Consider the following 19,398-nt stretch of genomic DNA (forward strand, 5'->3'; position numbering starts at 1 on the left):
TTCCATGAGAGCTTCAGTTCAGTACATCGCACTTCATTTGATCACTGCAGCCTCATGACAACGGTTCACAGCCAAGTAGCCCCCAGAATGTCAACGAGCTCATTCTCTGACAACGCAGAGGACCATGTGACGAGTAATCACATTATTATAAAATTGCAACACTAGAGGTATACGCAGGCAAAGATAGCACAAAGGAGAGGGATGATGAACCCTGCAGGCAGTGTGGAAGAAGTCTTAGAATGAATATCAGCTCTGTAGGCCAATGATGGGGGATTATATTTCTGTATACCAAACCACAGAAATGATAAGGACATGTTACAAAACTGTAAGCAGTGTGGTTTTCGTGGTATGAAAATACGAAGCAACAGTGCGAGCAAAGATCAGATATTCAAGAGGTGAATCCTGTGCTCAACGTGGGCTTTAAGAGTGTTGATCAAAATAGTAGTCGCAAGATTAGAAACATCCTTTTAAGGGATTTTCTATGCAAAATAATTATCTCTCACAGTTTTGGATAATTCATGGATCAAATTTGTCATCCTCTAGTATCTACATGCCTTAAAAATTCTGATCTGATAAGATTAGACTGTTCAGTGAGTGTTACTAGGATCATTCTAATGCCAATATCACTAAGGGGGTTGCCAGTATAAACCAATAAATGTTAAAAGAAATTTTAAAGAAGAGGGAAGCAGAAAAGAAAATGAACTATTCAAAACCTGGGTTTGAGAGGTAAAGGAGACAGTTGCCTGCCTCGTTTCGTTGTGTGGCAGTTTTATCACGTCCTGATAGCTATCTCACACAGGCCTGCACCTGTCCCAAAGAGACTGCGTGACAGTGGTGTTGGCTCTGCCCAGGCAGGCACAGGAAGCCCAAAACTAGTGCGTGCAGGTGACATCAACAGCTTACCTAAAATTCCGAGTTCCTTGCATACTGTGACCAGCAGGATCAAGAGTTCAGACTCCTGGTAAGCCAGTTAGACGAACCAGGGAGGACAGCTGGAAATGGTGTGGTCATCGAAACCCTGTTATTTAAGACAACTGTTTCATTGTGGCCACTTGCCCTGCCATGAGTTGCACAAATGCTTCAAATGTTCAGAGTTTTCAGTGGTCTTTACCCTTTAATAAGCACTACTTTTTCCCAAGCGCAAAGCATTGTCTTTCATCCTGTGGGAATTAGCTGGGTAGTGCTAAAAACATTGGGAATACCCAGGATCTTACGAGATTCAGCTAAATCTGGTGAAAGGTTAAATGTTCCGTCCTTGAATGAAAAGGCAATGGGATCCGAGGGTCTCAGACGTAAGAGTCCCCTTCTCTAGGCTACAATAGTTTGTGAGCTTGTGGTTTTGTGATTACTTTAGCAGCACTTCTGAGCTAGAAAAGTTTTAACCAGGCATAACTCTGTTTCCTGAACTAAAGGCACCTGAATAAACTAAAGCAAGCAGATCCTTGAAATATTGTCAAATTTGGTAGTTGTCACATTTTCCCCCTTAGAGTTTCTTCATTTGATATCACTTTAAACAAAGTTCATGATTACCCCAAACTAAGGACCAGCTCACAGTTTTCTCTCACACTCTCCACCCCAAAGTCAGTAGACTATTTTAAAGGTGTACTTGCTCTTGTCCATGTAACTTCTATTCATCTGGGGTAGATACTGACAAATTGTGAAAATTATTATTTACATTAATCAGGATGACAGAAAATGTATGCAGATCTGTTTATTTTCTTGCTCTTTAAAATACTCATTTTGTGCATACTTGGATACAGAGGACTGCTTCGTTCCTCTTCCTCTGCCTCCTCCTCCCTCTCTTCCTCCCCCACCCTCCGTTCTCCTCCCCTACCTCTCTTCTCCTTCACGTTGCCCTGCAGTTTATGAGTTTACCACTAGATGGCAGCAAGAATTAGGAAGTGTTTGGCAGAGATCCATTAGCCTGTACAGACTTTCTGCCTTGAAAAAGCAAGATGCAAAACCTAGAAAACATAAGGAGGTTTTCAAGACATGAAGAGTGAGCAGGAGATAGGCGGTCACTTGAGAAGGTGTATGTATGTGTCATTCCCTGGTGATTTCAAAATCAGTCAGATACACACCTGTCTGGAAAGGTATTTTTTGGTCAGACTGTGACAAACCCAGATAAACTGTGGTTTCCTTCCAGCCTAATGAGCCCAAGTTCATGGAACTTCTGTATCAGCTTTTCTTACCTTCAATTTTTTTTAATTATGTTAACTTTAAGTTATGTATAGTTTCAATTTAAATCATAGTGTTTAATCCCCTAGACTTTGAATAACTTTGTGAAGAAATTTCACTTTGTATTTGTTTTAAACTGCTTTTTTAGTGGGGAAGGGGAGAAAATGCAGACAATTGTAACTGAATAAAAATAAATTAATTAATTTAAAAAATAATAAAATTAAAAAAAATAAAAATAAATAAATAAACTGCTTTTTTAACTGATGGGACATAGGGTGGGACAAATACTAATGCTTTTGCTTGAAAAAATCTTGCTACTTATCTATGTAAGTAGATTACAGCTTTCAAATCTTCACCATATAAATTTTCCTGGATATTTTTCAGAATATGTCTCAATTTGATGGGTACTGCAAAAATACACAGGATTCTAAACCAATAGGTTAAAAAGCAACAAAATTAACCATAAAAAAATGTTAACATGACCATATTAAGATTTTGCATTTTTCGGAAACCCTAATAATTTAAATTTTACTGTGTTCATTGGGTTCTTAGTAAAACTTGGGAGATTTGAAAATATACTTGGGTCTAAAAAGCTAGAAAAAGATAGCTTACTAGTTCCTACCTCTCTTTCTAAATGTGAATGTCAGGCTTAGTTATAGGGGGACTATACATATTCTCACTAACAGTTACTAGAAGGTTCTAGAAGTCTTTGTGGAGCTAGTCAAGGTGAGAACTACATACCTTAGCAATCAGATACATCATGTAAGAAAAAGTATTTGGAAACAAACAAAGGGAGAAAAAAATGATTTGGTGCTAAAATACTAGCAGAGAGAGTAGAGATTTCATCTTGGCCTCAGTCTTCCCATCACAAAGTGTCCTACAAAGTCATCTCTGCTTACTGGAGTTTACTGCCCTGACCTCAACCTTCACTCCCCACCTCAGGGAAACTGCCAAAAAGTCTCTCAAAGGTCAGCAAGATTTTGCTCTTTTGCTAACCTTGAGTTTGGAGAGGCTGTAAGATCATCTGTGAGCAACCCAACTTGGAACATTCTGTTCTTTTAAGATTTTTGAGGTAAAATGTCAGGTAATTATCTTCACCTGTCAGAGCTCCATGCCATGAATGGCTTTTTAAAGAATGCCTGAGATGATGTGGCTAGTTTTCTTATTTTTATTTTTTTTAATTTTTATTGATTCAGTTGCTGAGGATATGGGTCAACACTGCAAACCCGGTTTTGGGATCCACGTTTTTCTCAGGTATGATCCTGAGTTTTCTTGCACGCCTAGTGCTCACCGTCTTTCACAGTCTCCACTGGCTGACCAGAGACTTACAAATGAATAAGACAAAGGTAGCCCTCATGATTGATAGGTTGCAGGGCTGGAATTCTGGAGGAGGGATGTGGGACAGAGCAGCGGAGTTTGGCGTAAGCATTAGCCCCACAAGCCTGTGTGCCAGACGAAGGCAGGCTCCTTGCAGAAGCCAGCTCTGCCCCGCATGCTCAGCCCTGGCTGTATTTAACAGCCCTTTGAAGTAAATGGGGGTCATGGAATGAACGCCAAGATGTTTATTCTAAGAGTCTCCTGTCTGATTTTCTCAGAAAAGCCACCCTTGTCCTTGAACTCCAGGCCTATGGATAGAGAAAATAATCAGGGTTTTGAACATACAAATGGACATGGAAACTTCAGTGTGAGAAGACCTCTAACCTACCCTGAAGGAAGACACAACCCAGACTTGCCTTGCAAAAGACCAAAGCCAACTCCTAATTCATGGCTCATGGCACCCAATGGGGGAATGCTAAAATGGATTAAAAAAAAAAAAAAAAGCAGAAAACAAGGCTTTCCTTGATGCTCTGCAGAAGTTACTCAAAGAACCCCACTTTTCTAACCACACAAGCAAATTAGTCCATGTCTACACACTCAGACTCTGAAAGAAAATGGACTCAGTCTAGAAGAAATAAGATTATGGGCAAGATAGTCTTAACTTTAAAAGGAAGTGATATTGCACCGGTGAGGCATTTAATTCAAACTAAGAATGCACATGACCTTGGTTTTATGAAATTTCTCAATTTTTGAAGGTAAATTGGGGGGTGAGGACATTGAGAAGAGCCCTTTAGGGATCAAAGGCAGCCTTGTTTTGTTTCCTTGTCTGATCTTTGTCAGTGATGCCACAAGGCTACTTTTTTTTTCCCTAAGAAAGCTGCTTAGTGTCCCCCTACATACTTCAGGGACCCTCACTATCCCTCCTTAATCCTTAAAACACCCCTGGTCTCCATCAGTATTAGAGCATCAGTATTTAACAGACCACTGTGCATTTTCAGAAAAGTGTATAACTTTGTTCCCTACTCTCAAGATTTCAGTCTCTTTGGAGATATAAGATTAATAGACGTGAAACATTCGATACTGATGCAATTCAATCTATGGCTTAGTAGTATAAATACTTGAGTATATAAGGAATTCTCCTGTCCTTCCCCCTAAAAAAGAGAAACAATCCCTGGGGATTAGGAAAAAGTAGAAGTGGAGGTGGTCTTCTCTTTGCCATCCTGGTCCCCCCTCTTCTGGTCTGAAGAATTAATAATTGTGGTGTTAAGAGTGCGGACTCCTGAACCAGGCTCTTTGGGTCCATATCCTTGTTATCCAACCACTATTTGGTTGGACAATTTTCTGATCCTTTCTATGACTCAGCAATCCCACCTATAAAATGGAGATACAAATAGTACCTACCTCACAGAGTTATTATGAAGCTAAAAGGAGTTAACACATAAAGTTCTTAAAATGGAGCCTCAAGCAACCAATGAATTTCAGCTGTAGATTTATCAGTGACTGTATCAGCTATGTCATCTCTTCAGAGTCAAGCAATCTGTCAGGTTTGGGTATACCTTTCTTTAAAGCCTCCATTTTCCTTTCTTTTCACTCAAATAAGGATGGAGGAAGTACTGAGCTGAAAATCTTTAGTATGATGTGTGGGTCCAATGTGTAGTTACATAAACTTAGAACATTACCCTCTGTAAAATGAGGGAGCTGGAATAAAGGGACTTCGTGGAGTTTTTATATTTTGGTCCCCTCCCTTCACCCTTCCTCCCAGTTCTAAGAATCTCTGGGTTGAAAATCCAGTGATAACTGCCAACAGCATCAGTTATTCACTGTATATTATACCAGATACTATTCTAAGTACTATATATGTATTAACCCATTCAATCCTCATGACTCTGAGGTAAGGATTATCATTGTCTCATTTTTCAAGGAAGTAAAGTAAGGCACGAAGAGGTTTAATAAATTGCCCATGGTTACTATCAGTAAGTGGCAGAGCCAGAGTTTGAACCCAAACAATCCAGAGCCTGTGCCTTAACTCCAAGATCATACTTCCCTTCAGGGAGACAACCCCTCATCACTTTTTCTTGGAAGCACTAGCATCTCTCTCTACTCTTAATTGACTTCATTGTTGGCTGCTTAAGATGCCATCTCAATTCCTAGTTTGTTTTGGGGTTTTTTTTTTTTTTGATTATTCAACAAATATTTATTGAGTGCCTGTTATGTACTAGACATTCTTCCAGATACTTGGGACACAGCAGAGAACAACATGAAGGTTCCTGCCCTCATGGAGCTTACAGTCTAGCATTTAACTCCTCACCTGCACGCTCTCTGTGGCCCTGGGCAAGTCACAGCCCCTCTCTCCATGGCTAGCTGATGCGGTAGGCAGCAGGCCGGCCCAGACGTGGGTAACGTGTCTGGTGCACTGCAGATGCCAAAAAGACACCACCCCCAACCCACCACCCAGACAGGAGATCAGGCTGGAAGTTGACCTTTAATAATAAAGCACAGCGGGGGAGGGCAGAGGGAGGAGCGCGACGGGTGGCCCAGCGAGCCGCAGTCAAGGGCCCAGGCTGGCTACACAAACTGCTGCTGCTGCTGCTGCTGCTGCTGCTGCTTCGTGGCCGCCTTGCTGGCAAGGTCCTTGGCCTTCTCTGTAGCTGCCAGTGCCGTCTCCTTTGCCTTCTCCTTCGCTTCCTTGGCTGTCTCAACCAGGGTTTTGGAAGGGGCCTCACCTTGCAGCTTGACCAAAGTGTATTCAAAGCCCTTCATCCTCTTGGTCACGTTGCTTTTGAACCGGGCGAGACCAAATTCCTGGACAGCTCTGGAGACGCCAAAAAAGCTGGAGGAGACCCAAGCTTCCCAGGGGATTTCGGTCCAGCCGCTGTTATCAGAGTTCACACAGTAAACACACCGCTCCTCCACCACCATCAGCCGGGAGTGGTTGATGTGCCAGGTGAAGGTGGTCATGGTCTGGTCCCGTGGGTCCACAATGGAATCCTCCAGGAGGTACACCGAGTGAGCAGCATTGGCAGGAAATGCTCGGCCCAGCGGGGCATCCTGTTGCTCTTGGTCAGGAGTCTCCGGGACAGGAGCTTCTGGTCAGGGGTCACCTCCCGGTGCACTGTGTCTTCTGTCAAGACATGTTTGCTATAGGGATTTGGGTACTGCTGCCAGAAGGGAGCAAACACTTGGTCCAAGGAACTCCGGAGCACGCTCTGGCCCAGGAAATACTTCACCAACGTCCTGGCCGGGGCGGGATCAACACCCGCTCAGCATCAGGGGTGCAGAGCCTGGGCGCAGACCAGGCCGGGGCTCGGCGCACGCCCGCCAGGCACGCAGCTCAGTCACCACCGCCCTGCCCTTCGCCAGCAGCATCCGCCAGGAGTTGTCCAGCCACCCACGCCTCAATTCCTAGTTTTAACACACGTCCTTGCCTTTCCCCTCTTCTGCGTATATCCAAACCTACCCATTCTTCAAGGCCAGACTACCTCCCTGAAACAGCCCTTTCCTGACTCAGTCCCACAGAAGCCCCTCCCATGTGTCCTAGTGGGCTTCCTCAGCATTGTGCTGGGTGGTACCAGCTCTTAACAGAGAAAGAAAACCCTTGCTACTGCCCAAAGAGAGCACTGGGCATAGAGCTGTGAAGGACAGCTCTGCTGAAGCTACTCTCGAAAATGGCTGCCTCTCTGTCTTTGAGCAGCACCCCCACCCTGCCATCCTCCAAAGTGAACGTCCCAAATGTCCTGTGCCCAGTGCCTGAGGTCATCAGACATACACTCTTCAAATATGGTGAAAACCCACTAAACAAAAAGGATTCACCAAACAAAAGAATAGACAGGAATCGAATTTTAATTTTAATATAAGTGGATAATAGCTGCCAAAAACTAGTTTTTCTATCCTTCTTCTCTTCTTGGACTTCCACACCCAGAACATAGCCCAGAGAGAGAAGGTAGGGGGTCAGGAGTAGGGAGAAAAAAGGGGAAGAAAAAAATGAGGAAAGGAGGAAATAAAAACAGAGAAAAATATTAACTGGAGAATTTGAAATTGAAAGAAGGAGGGAGGGAATCTGAGTAAAAGCAAATAGGAAGAAACAAAAAAGGAATGAAGAAAGAATCTAAAATGAAGGAGAAAGGAGAGAAAGGATTTCAGGGAAGAAGGATGCATGGAAGATGGGATTTAGAATGAAAGACATAGTGAAGAAGGCAGGAAGGACAAAATGGAGCTACCAGTTCCCTGCATGGGTCAGGTAGAGGCATCATGTCACCAACCAGCTGCGAAGCCAGGTAACTCTCTTTACTGAAGAAGGTGAGCAATGAATATTTAAAATGCTTATGAACAACCATGCCAGCAAGAACCCAAGAGAGACAGAAAAGTGGAGGGTGGGGCACAGTCCCAGGCTCAGAGGTAGGAATGGATGTGGCCAATGAAGGGAGGGTTAGGAAGAGATGGGTCTGCCCAATGCAGAGCTCCCTGCATCCTAGTTCACCTACAAGAGGAGATAATTGGAAAGGACACTTAAATGGGATTCTAAACTGTCTTGTTGTCCTAGAAAAAAAGGTGGCAGATCCTTTACAGACCCCACTGCTAATATAGAGAGCCATCATCAGCCCCTTAGCTTCTCTGCAGAACACCCTGAAGGTCCCAGGTAATGAGCCAGTACAGGTGGGCAGATAGATGGTATTCCCAGCTGGAGCTGAGCACCTCCAGATGCCAGCTCTGAGGCCCTCCTGACTGACAGGTTATTGGAGCTTCTTTATGCTCTCAGCAGGCTTACCTGGGACCTTACATTTGGCTTCAGGAGTCAGACACACAGGTGGAGAATCATTCCTCCCACTGACACTGAAAACCAGCATTCTGTAGTGAGTTGGCACTCCAAATAGTGTTGCACAAAATTGCAGTAGTTTCCTATTGCCCAAGGCATAACCAGCTCTCCCTTCTGCCACTCACTCCATCCTCCCACCCAAGTTTTCTTTTGCTCTATATTTGTCTTTGTTCTTCAAGACTTAATCAATTTCACTTTCTTCCTGGAACTTTCCCTATCTATTCCAACTAGCAAATACCCCCTCTCTTTCCTTTGCAGGCTATAGACCTGTTACATATACTAGTTTGTATGGCTTGTTACTTTTCTTACCATTACTTTTCCATGGGCACAATTTAATGTAATATCCTCAATGGCAAGATCACATCCTGTGTTCTTTGGACACTCCTGAATACTAAGCCAGTGTTTGTATATACTAAGTACTCAATAAATGTTTGGGAAATAATTTTTCTTTTACACATCTGGTTTGGCCTTATATACCTCAACTCCAAATTTACATCCTCTACCAAATACCTTCTAAGTTTATGAGAGACAAACTAAGAAAAGGGATAGAAAATGTTTGGTAATGCCCATTGAAAACTGGGCCACATTCAAGAATCAAATGTCTTATGCTATGATGAATAGGGTTGGGACAAGAGGTGATTATCACCACCAACAATGAGATTTAATCGCCTTCTTTTTTGATTTTCCTCCTTTATTAAAGGACCTGGTGGATTATTTACGGGTTCACTCACATAGTGCTGTTTATGCTACATCCATGAGCCCCCCAATAGCAGAGCAAATCATCAGATCAATGAAATTCATCATGGGACTGGATGGGACCACCGAAGGTAAGAAGGCCTGCAGTGAGCACAGCTCCCATGAAACCCTTTCCTAGACCTCTCCCTGTGTCCTCTTGCCCCATCAAGTTCCCTCTTCTAAAATATATACCTTTGAGTTAATGGAACTGAATTTGCACATCAAGACATGTGTACATAAATAGTACCTAATACACATCATTCCTAATCCATAAATGTACCAAAATTGCTGTCAGCACACAAAGAAAGAAATGCTTTTTTTAAAGCAAGGAAAACTTTTTAATTTACCTCTTAATGCGATCAGCATATTTGGATAGTTTTGTGTAATTAGTTGTGTTAAAATGAATCAAGCTAAGGTGTGTGTTTGCCTGTGCTTTCTCAGAGCTGTCAGTCAATTTAATATACATTTTTTTATCTATGCACCTCATTCTTTCTTTTTCTCTTTCTTTCTTTCATGGGAGAGAAAATCCACCACTGGCCATTTGAGAATATATAGACAAAACAACACAAAGTAACTTTGCAGCCATTTCTTTGCCGGTGGGTCACCGCAGCCAAAGCATGCTAATTTGTTCAACCCAAATGAGCTTAATCTTCTTTTTGAAAAATTGTTTCATCAAAACCTCTTGGAAACCTCCTTCTCTCTTTCATATATAGTTTATAGAGCTTCTACTACATATTACAGTGTAGGTAACAGTAGTAAATAAGGCCATTCTTACTGCCAGACAATCTAGTGAGTCTTTTTATGGAAGTAGCAAATTATTCTGGGCCAGTACTGACCCCTGGGATAAACAATCCATGTGTCCCACCCACCTCCCAGCTGATGTGAGGCCCTATTATTTACCTTACAAATAGTTCAACCTTACAAGCCTACTACTTCAGGAGAAGTCTAGAGAAACCCATCATTTTTTAAAATTCTATTAAAGCAGTAGAATATTCACATACAAATTTACCCAGAAGCCTACTATATAAAATAGATTATAACAGGGTTAATCGTTCTAATCTCCAAACTGACGGCCCCTGCAACCTTTCTGCTGAGCTCTAGTGATCCCCAGATCACTAATTTGAAAACCTCCAAGAGAGACCTTTCTCACAAAAGCAGGGAAATGGCTTGCAGAGAGATTTTGTTTCTCCTCCATGTAAAATGCAGGGATTGATTGATCTCTAAGGTCCCCTCCAACCTTGTCTTTTGGGTTTTATGATTCTGTGTTTTATTGAACAGTCTGTGTGAAAAGGAAATGAAAATCCAATCTAGGGAAGCCACATGGTGCGATGGTTCAGGGCATAGACTGAAAGCAGCTGCTTGATTTTGACACCTAGGATACTAAGTAGCTTTAGGCAAGTGTCTAACTTATCTGTTTAACCCTGAGCAAGTTACTTCTCTGTGCTTCAGGTCATCCAGCTGTAAAAGGAGGGAAATATTATTGATGAGTTAAGGTTTTTATGAGATATGTAAAATGCTTTAAATTATGTCTGAAAACAATTATATAGTAAGTACTATATAATTGCTTGCCATGTCATTTGCTGTTATTCTTGAGGTGTTCAAGAAGTATTTGGACCATTGCCTCAGGGCTGCTGTAGGAAGGATTCTTATGATGGACGTGCGGTAACACTACACATACTCCAAGGTCCTGCATTAGTCAGGATAAGTTAACTTATGCCCATAACAAATAAACTTTGAAAATTTTAGTGGTTTAATACAACTAAGGTTTATTTCTTGTTTGTACCACATTTGATACAAATCAGACAACTGCACAGTTTGCCTCCATGGGGATGATGACTCACGCTGCTACCAGCTGGAGGTTTGGCCATCTCAGCATGTGGCCTCCATTGGCTAGAGAAAGAGAGCATCAGCCTGGAAGTGACACTTACCACCTTGGCCACAATCCACTGACCAAACCTAGTTACATGGCCACACCCAAATTTGGGGAGGGTAGTAAATTGGATGTGATATGGATAAGTAGATTTGTTTCAACCTTTTAAAACTAAAGCTAGGAATAGAGCTGTTTCCATTCCCATGTGAGCTGTCATGTTGTATAAAAAGCTGGCCTAGCATCACTGATTTCTCATGAACCCATTTAATGATCTTGAACTTCATGCATCTCTTAATGGAAAACAATTATTTGAGATGTAAGTTAAAGCACAAGTTAAGTGAATTGCCTTACAATGACCAGAATTATCCTTTGGTCTTATTTTAGAGATGAATAACTAGAAAAAAAGTTACTCTGAAAATTAGCCTATTTCTTAAACCCTTTCGTGTATGTGTTATCAGAATCAGATGATTTACATGTACCCAACTTGACAATCATTTCCTTCTTTCCTCTGGATTGCTTTACCACTTCATCCCAGAGAGAACTCATTCTGTGTATTTGATCACAGTTAAAGATCTACAGAAAAATTGCACTCAAGATATAATCACTTCTCCTTTGACAGTTGTCTATCATCAATATTTACTCCTCTGAGGCTGGAGATATTTCTCTTGGTTTTCCCTCTTAGCATTAAAGTTAAAGAATTATTTGGTTATTATTTTTAACCTCCCAGTTAAACTTTCTCCCTTCACTACTCTTGCAATCTTAAGAGAGAAAAGAGATAAATACATAAGAGAAGGCTATGTGGAGAACAGCCGTTCTCCTCAGAGCCAAGATCGGAGAACCAGGGCGAAAGAGAGGACAGTTCCTTTTCAAGGGAATGAACAAAAGAAAGGAGGAGGAAAGAAAATTGAGGGAATCATCAGCCAAGTTTCAGATGGTTCTGCCTGACGCCTCTTTTGAAGAATTCAAAGGCACACACTGAATGATCATGCTGGCGTCATTTACGACAATGCCTGCTTTAAATAAAATAAGCAGGACAGGTTAGGAATATTGCGGTAACTCACCCCTTTCTGCTGAAGTAGACAGACTCTCCGGGTAAAGTTGCCCCACGCTCAAAGGGAAGCACTATGTTATGCCGGAGCTGCATTACAGGATCCAAGAAAGAGGGCCCGGCTCCGAGCCTTCATCCTCAGCCCACTCCGCTGCCACTGTGATTGGAGCCTTTCAAGGCTTTGTTTCGGGTTCAGTTTGGGGAGCGGTTGGCCAGATCTCTTTTTTGATGAATGTCTTCACTTTAATCTGCAATGCAAAGCCATGCGCTTCAAAGAAAGGCAAGCTAGAGGAATAAGGTCAGTATTCCTTTGAAGCCAAGGTTCAAAGATGAAATAGCAGTCCCAGTGAAATGACAGTGTTTATGCACAAACAAGCACCTCACTCCGCAGCCAGGCTGCTGGGGGGGTTAATGCGCACAGGCTGAGAGACTGCAGGTCTGTCGTGCGTGCGTTCCACATGCACCGAGGCCCTTTTCATCTCCAGTTCTGTCACTGTGCAACACAATGAGCCAAAGTGAAGATTTGGTTTCTCTGTCTTAATGGATGTTGGGTGGTCCATCAGCAAAACCAATGCTGTAAGCCCCTTGAGGCCTAGAAATATGTCTTGAATTAATTTGGTATTCTTCTGAGTGTTAAAGCCAGTGCTCAGCTTAATAAATATATCATGACTCAACTTCCAACTCGCCAGCCTACTCGATTTCAGTGTCAGTGCTATGCTAAACAACATCAAGGGGATGTTTATCTCGTAGGACTAGGAGCCCGGAATCAGTTCCACACCAGCTGTGGCCGCTGAGGGGACCCCTCAGTGATTGGCATACCTTTTAAAGAGGTCCAGAAAGATTGTAGCACCGTCATTTTCTTCTAGAGAGACATGGTACAAGCAACCACCGGAGGGTGAGCCCCAAACCACACCAATGACTCCCCTAAAGCAAGCATTGTCAAACATTCTTATTATTTATTTAATCTTTGATGGATATTTTTCAGTTAATAAGTCAACGTTCTTTATGAGCTCCCAATCTTGTCCCTGCCTTTCCACCCTTCCTTTCCCCAGCTCTGGGTACCCTTTCACTTCTCAAATCACAAAGAGGATTAAGGGTATGTGTTCTGCAGCTGGGCTGCTTGAGGCCCAGTCCCCTGCTTACTATTTGCTCCATGACTGGCAAGGTGCTTACCCTGTTTAGCCTCAGTTCCTTCATCGTAAATTGGGGTTGTCAGGAGGATTCAATGATGCCATATAGATAATGAATTTAGGATGATGCTTGATACACAGTAAACACTCAGGAACCTGAGTGTGCATCAGAGTCACCTGGAGGGATGGCGTAAAATTGCCGACCCTGCCTCCGGAACCTCTGATTCAGAAATTCTTGTTGCAACTCTCATAAACTCCCAAGTGATACTGATTCTGCTGGTTGAGGTACCACACTCTGAGAACCACTACTGTATGATGACCTCATAATCAATCATCATCTCTGGTCAGGCACCAATGGATTGTGCATTTCTTATAGAGAGAGACCATCATCATATCACCAATGATCAGCACAGTGCTTGATGCATAGTAGGCCACCAATACATATTTTCAGGTTGAATTAAAAAGAAATGTCCCAACCCCCAACTGCGCATTGCCATGATTCAGATGCTGATAAAATATCTGTTAGAGTCATCTTTTCATCAAAAGACTCTAGCAGAATCTCTCAACAATTGGTACTGGCCATCTCAGAGACTAAACCTACTCACCAAGATCAGCCTTTTTTGGCGGGGGGTGCGGCTGGGGGTGGAATTCTTGCCTATGTCCATGTCTAGTTTTGCCCACTATATTTATATGCTATGCAGGAGGGGGTAGATGAACTGGAAGAATAAGAGGAGGAAGCACAGACGAAAATAAGAGAAAACCCAGGGTGTGGAGGGAGCATAAAACACATTTTGATCTACTTTTTTTTTAACCCCTCTGATTCCTCAATCCTGTTCACTCAGTTACTGAAAGCACCTCCCTGTTCCTCCTCAGTGCTTGTGACCCCTCTGATATCAGAATTGCCAAGAGCTTTATGTCTTCATGAAGTATATGTTCCCCACAACAGGGTCCCCTTAAACCTGTGCTTTCATATAATTTTTTGAAGTTTGTAAAGTCATTAATATTTTATAGCCACAACATTGATTATATTATTTGATTTGATAGCAGGCATCTGGCAGAGATACTGCCATTTCTCTAATACCTTACGCCTCCTGGTAAATTCTTTATCTCTTCAGTGCATCTTTAACAGGTGGAGTCCAGCTGGTGAGCAAGGAAACCGCCAATGGGCAGCACTGATAAGTTTAAATTACGATAAATTAAGGTTAAGCTAAATTATGATAAATTCATAACTTAGAAAGAATGGCTTTTCCTACAATTATGTGGGGTCTGCTTGACTTTACACTATAATTATCACTCTCCTGTTGGCTCCTCTTTTTCTTACTGTGATGGTTACAATTTTGATAACACAGTGTTGAAATGGTTTGGGCACTTTTCTAAGAAAAGATGGTCTGCGCAGCCTGATGCCACTGTGGAAAACAGATACCAAGATTCTTGTTACACTTTCAATTTCATATTCCTCAGTCATCTCAGATATTATCAATCAAATGTGGATACTATCCATATATTACATCAATTCTCCACTTTCAACTTAAAGAAAAGCTTACTAAGCCTTCCAGAGTATAAAAATCCAGGTTTTGGTGAACTTTAGAAAGGTCAATTAGAAAAGGATGAGGAAACTGAGCCTGAAAATTAGAACTAAGTACCTCCAGCATGTCCCAGCAGAAGCAATTCTTCCCAAGCCCATCTCCCTTTGCCCTTTAGAAAATTAAAAATGTGATCAGCCCGGGATCTGAGGGGGGAAGTATTAGATAGACACACTCCCCAACAGAGGGCCTCCTCACACTAAATCTTTCTGAGGTTTTAGTTCTTGCCTGACTTGGGAGGTATTCAAAACATTCCATCTGTGAAGAAGTTGTTACCTTGGCCCTAGATCTCTGTTTGCACTTCACATACTGCCTTTGGCAAGTCTGGGGAATGAAGGCTCTCAGTTAATGGGATTATTCTTTTCTTCCTCTAAGTATCTGGCTCTGGGAGGAAGACTCTCCTTCCTGACCTGGGGAAGGGATGTCCTTTAAATCCACACTTGGTTACATTATGATGTCATTATTTTATGGTGATGTTGCATATTCTAGAATTAAAACCAAATATTCGGTCCCTTTATTACAAACTCCCTGGTTCTATTAACTGAGAATATCTGAGGTGCTAAAGATTACTATGGTTTCTATGCAAAAAAACCCCAAAAAACAAATAATAGAACGGGGGGGGGGGGCGGGGGGGGCCGGTGTTCTGATAGCTGAAGAAGTTCAAATCCTATTAAAAAAACAGATAAATCAAAAATTGTCACTGATAAAATTTTTCTTAGCCCCACAAACAGAGACAAATTTTCTACAAAATCAAAGAAAACAATTAGAGCCTTCTCTAATTTTCCAGTGGCTTGTCAACTTCCCTCATATTTGACCTCTTCACCACCACACAGACCTTTCTTGCTCCTGACCCTAGACACAAATGCCCTTGTGCTTTCTGCTGCTTGACCTCATCTCTCAGAACAGGCCCAGACCAAAACTTGGGGCCCAGATGACGTATGGAGCCAGAACAGCTTAGAATGGGGTTTCATGCTGTAGGGACCCTCCTAGCTCCTGTCACCAACCCAGAGGGACCTTCCCTCACCACCTTTTCTAAAATACACCCCTTTCCTTGCAGGTTATTCTTTCTACTCCCTTATTCTGCAACAATTTTCTTCATAGCACTTACTACCACCTGAGGTTATGTACTTGTTCCCGTGGTCATTGTCTGTCTCCTCCTAGCAATACAAGTGCTATGAAGGCAGGGACACTGTCCTCAACCTCCAACCTCAAGCAGCAAATGTTGGCTGAATGAATGACCTCATTCACTGTAAGCTTTGGCCAAATCCCATCAACTACTCACCAGGTGTTGGTACCTCCAGGATGCAGGCTCGTTGTATTTCCTCTACCTGGAAGGTCCTTATCTCTCCCCACAACCCACTATACCTATTCTTTATCTTCTGAGCCCCTGTTCAGCCTTCCAAGCCCTGTCTCCATGGCTGCAGTCAGAAAATAATCTGTTTCTTCTCACTTTCATGCAGTCTATTGCTTCTATGATGTTAGTCTTACGCATCCCACCCCAACCCTTCAAATAGGCAGTGATTAGTTAAATTATTATGCCTTAAGAATCAAGTTTGGCTGGGGTGGGGTAGAGGGATGGGGAGAAAATGCAGACAAGTGTAATTGAACAACAATAAAATAATTTTAAAATAAGTAAATAAATAAAACAACCTACCAACTCAAAAAAAATCAAATATATAAATGAATGAATACTGAATGACCTGATTTGGTGTTTGAAGCAGATTTCCTGGACAAAGCTTAGACTCTAAACATGATCTTAATTTCTTCAGAGGTTACCTATAAAATTAGTTTGGTTCAAATACTGGAGTTGGAATCACTTCCCTGGTGGGTACATATGTAGGTCAAAATCTAAAATTCCCTTTCTGTTTTTTTGAAATGAATGGTTTTACATTATTACATATATACTAAAGCTTTGTCTAGATACTATCTAATATACAGGTGAGTAAGCTGGATAATTCAAGCCCATAATGTCCAAATAGCAGAAGTAAAAATGGAGTTTTTCCTTTAGTTATCCAAGAAGTTAGCTGAATCCCTCACTTAAGCTTTCCCATGGAGAAACCATCCAAAACTCAGAGTTGCATTTGACATTTTCATACACAGTAATCATCAAAGGCTGGGTACTAACTAATCTTCTCTGTCCAAGTTGAATTACTTTTCTAAAATAGAGGAGAGTAGGTTGATTCTTAAGTATACAAAAATGGCATTTTCCACTGAGTATGCTGGAGGGACTTCTTTCCCGCCTCTTCCCCGTCTTGATGATGATTTGCATTTAGGATTTTCTTCAGTCAAGAAATGTCATGTTTTCATGACATTGCATGGTGACAAGTAATGAGAGGTTGAGAATCTAAAATTCCCACAGAAAAAGTGAGTTTCCCTTTACACGATACAGCCAATGACAAGTAGAGAGCATTAGTATTTTGAATCCTTGAGAATTTTATGGTATATTTTTTTATAAGGTCAGTATTAGTTAAGGTTTATCAGTAAATTATTTGCCATAACGGACAAACCCCAACATATCTGTGGCTTCACACAATAGATATTTAATGTTTGCTCATACCAAGCCCAGAATGGGTGTTTCTGTTAAGCAGGTTCCTCTTCTAGGAACCCAGCCTCCTTCCCTCTTGTGGTTCCTCCAACTTGAACATATGGCTTCCAAGATTGTTCCCAATGTGGTAAGGAGCACAGAAGATCATGTGTGTGTGATGTTTCCAGAGGCCATAACTGGAAATACACATTTTATTTTTGTCCACATTCTATTGGCCATAACTCAGTCATATGTCCTTGCATAACCACAAAGGAGCCTGGGAAATAACGTTAGCTATCTGCCTCGGCCAGGGAAATGGGTTTGGTAAATAGCTACCCAATCTTTGCTTTAGTACTTAACTTTAGTCCAGCATATTCTTCCCCCCCGACTTTCTGGTGGGTGTATTACTGTAGAAAGACATTGTGTATTTTAGACAGTTTCCCAATCTTTCTCTGTTGACTTAGTAAATAAACTCTTGACCTGGAATGGAATAAAAGTAGCTAAGGACAAAAGAAAAATAAAGCCCAAAGTACTGAAGATGAATCTCTTCTCTTTTTATAGGGATTCTCAGGGCTTCTTGTCTGGCTCTTACTACAGCCACTTCTGCCTCTTTTTCACAGAACCTAGTCCCAGGCCATGGCAGGGATTGAGATCGTTATCATTATTATGTTGCTAAATTCCCCAAAGCTGTGTACTATTTGAAGGGAGAAAGTGGACCCTGGGCATAATGCTTCCCCAAAAGAAATTAAAATAACATGAAATTGGAACAGCTCTGGATGTGAGGCCAAAACAGGAGAGAATGTATGTTTTGGAACTAGTAACACACTTTCAGACATTCAGGACATTTTGGGGGGAAGGGGGAGTTGTCATAAGACAGAAAATTGTGAATTGCATCATTATCAGAAAATTGTAAATTACAATTTAAAAACATAGACATTTAGGCCAGTTATCTGAATTGGATGGGTTGGTTTTGAGTCACCCCAGCTCTCCTATTCAGCCACACTTTGGTTTGGGGGGACCATGGACTAAAAGGAGGCTACAAGGCTCCAACAAGGATTGAACCTCTGGTATTCATCAGCTATTCATCACATCAGCACCCAGCGCTTGACTTGTCAAGGTAAGCAGCCACAAGAAAAGACTGAATTGTAAGCCCTAGTAGAAAGAAAACTAGTGACTCCATATCAAATTAAATTCATATGAAAATACGACCCTCATCAATATCACTATGAGCATTTCATCTGCTTTAGGAAGCACTAACACGGTGTGCTTCTGCTGTTATGTCCACATGGGCAAGTTCATTCCAGACAATTCATTCTGTACCATATCTAAGACTTTTCATCTTTTTCAAAGGCTTTAATTTCTGTTGCTTATTCAACTATTAGGAGAAGGAGTTCTATGAAATGGCACTATCTTTCAAATAACTTCATTCATTTATGAAGGTCCATCATTTTTCTTTTCTTTACTCTCTACAGAGGAAATATAAGATAAGGGGGTAGGAGAGGGCAGGGAGTAAAACGTAGAATGCATTAGCACTGGAAAATACAACCATGCCTGATTTTTAAATCGTCTCATCTGCATTATTTCATTCGTTCTGATCATTTGTGAAATTTAACGTGAGATTGGCAGGTGAGGTATTAACCCTGCCTCTAACCCAACATGGACTTGGAGAAAGTGGCACCGGTGCCTTCCAGCTGTGACCTTGCACCTTTGCTCTGGTCCCTGAAACAGGGCACACATATTTTTGCACTTGAGTTTGATAGGTTTAAAAAACAGAAGTGACTAACTAGGAAGATTTAGGGCTTTGAGGGAGGAAAGAAAGGAATACACTGGGTGACAGCAGTTCGCTCTCAAGAGTGGAATTGTCTCACTTTCCTACTGTTTATATTTGACATGAGATACACTCACAAACTTGTCTCATAAGATGTTGCTTCTCTTCAGCGCAGGCTATTTGGGGGCTGCAAACTACACATATCCATCTGCAGCATCCAGTTTCTCTTGCGACTGTTCTTGCTAATTTACTCTTCATCTGAAATTCTGTCTCTTCTTCAGGGAGAGGAAGAGACAGTGAAAACCAAAAAGGACTGTGACTGGGGTGATAAAACCATGATAATTAGACACAGGGTTTTAAAAGTTCTTCTCACATTTCTCAGCACCTACCTATCTTGGCGTAGAGTTCAGCAAATACAAAATTAGCTTCCTA

General features: G+C 41.7%; 1 protein-coding gene and 1 pseudogene across 2 annotated transcripts in view; one reads left to right on the top strand and one right to left on the bottom strand.

Moving 5' to 3' along the window:
- SPTLC3 (serine palmitoyltransferase long chain base subunit 3) overlaps window positions 1-19,398 on the top strand; it is a 144,213-nt gene that overhangs the window by 102,912 nt on the left and 21,903 nt on the right. For both annotated transcript variants that reach the window (XM_024559351.3, XM_045194877.2), the window contains exon 9: window positions 9,009-9,135. In XM_024559351.3, the coding sequence (XP_024415119.2) occupies window positions 9,009-9,135 (127 nt within the window). The remainder of the gene's footprint in view (window positions 1-9,008; window positions 9,136-19,398) is intronic.
- LOC112303609 (PRELI domain-containing protein 1, mitochondrial pseudogene) lies at window positions 23-8,339 on the bottom strand (annotated as a pseudogene).

This window comes from Desmodus rotundus, chromosome 6 (assembly GCF_022682495.2).
Source record: "Desmodus rotundus isolate HL8 chromosome 6, HLdesRot8A.1, whole genome shotgun sequence".
Classification (NCBI taxonomy): Eukaryota; Metazoa; Chordata; class Mammalia; order Chiroptera; family Phyllostomidae; genus Desmodus; species Desmodus rotundus.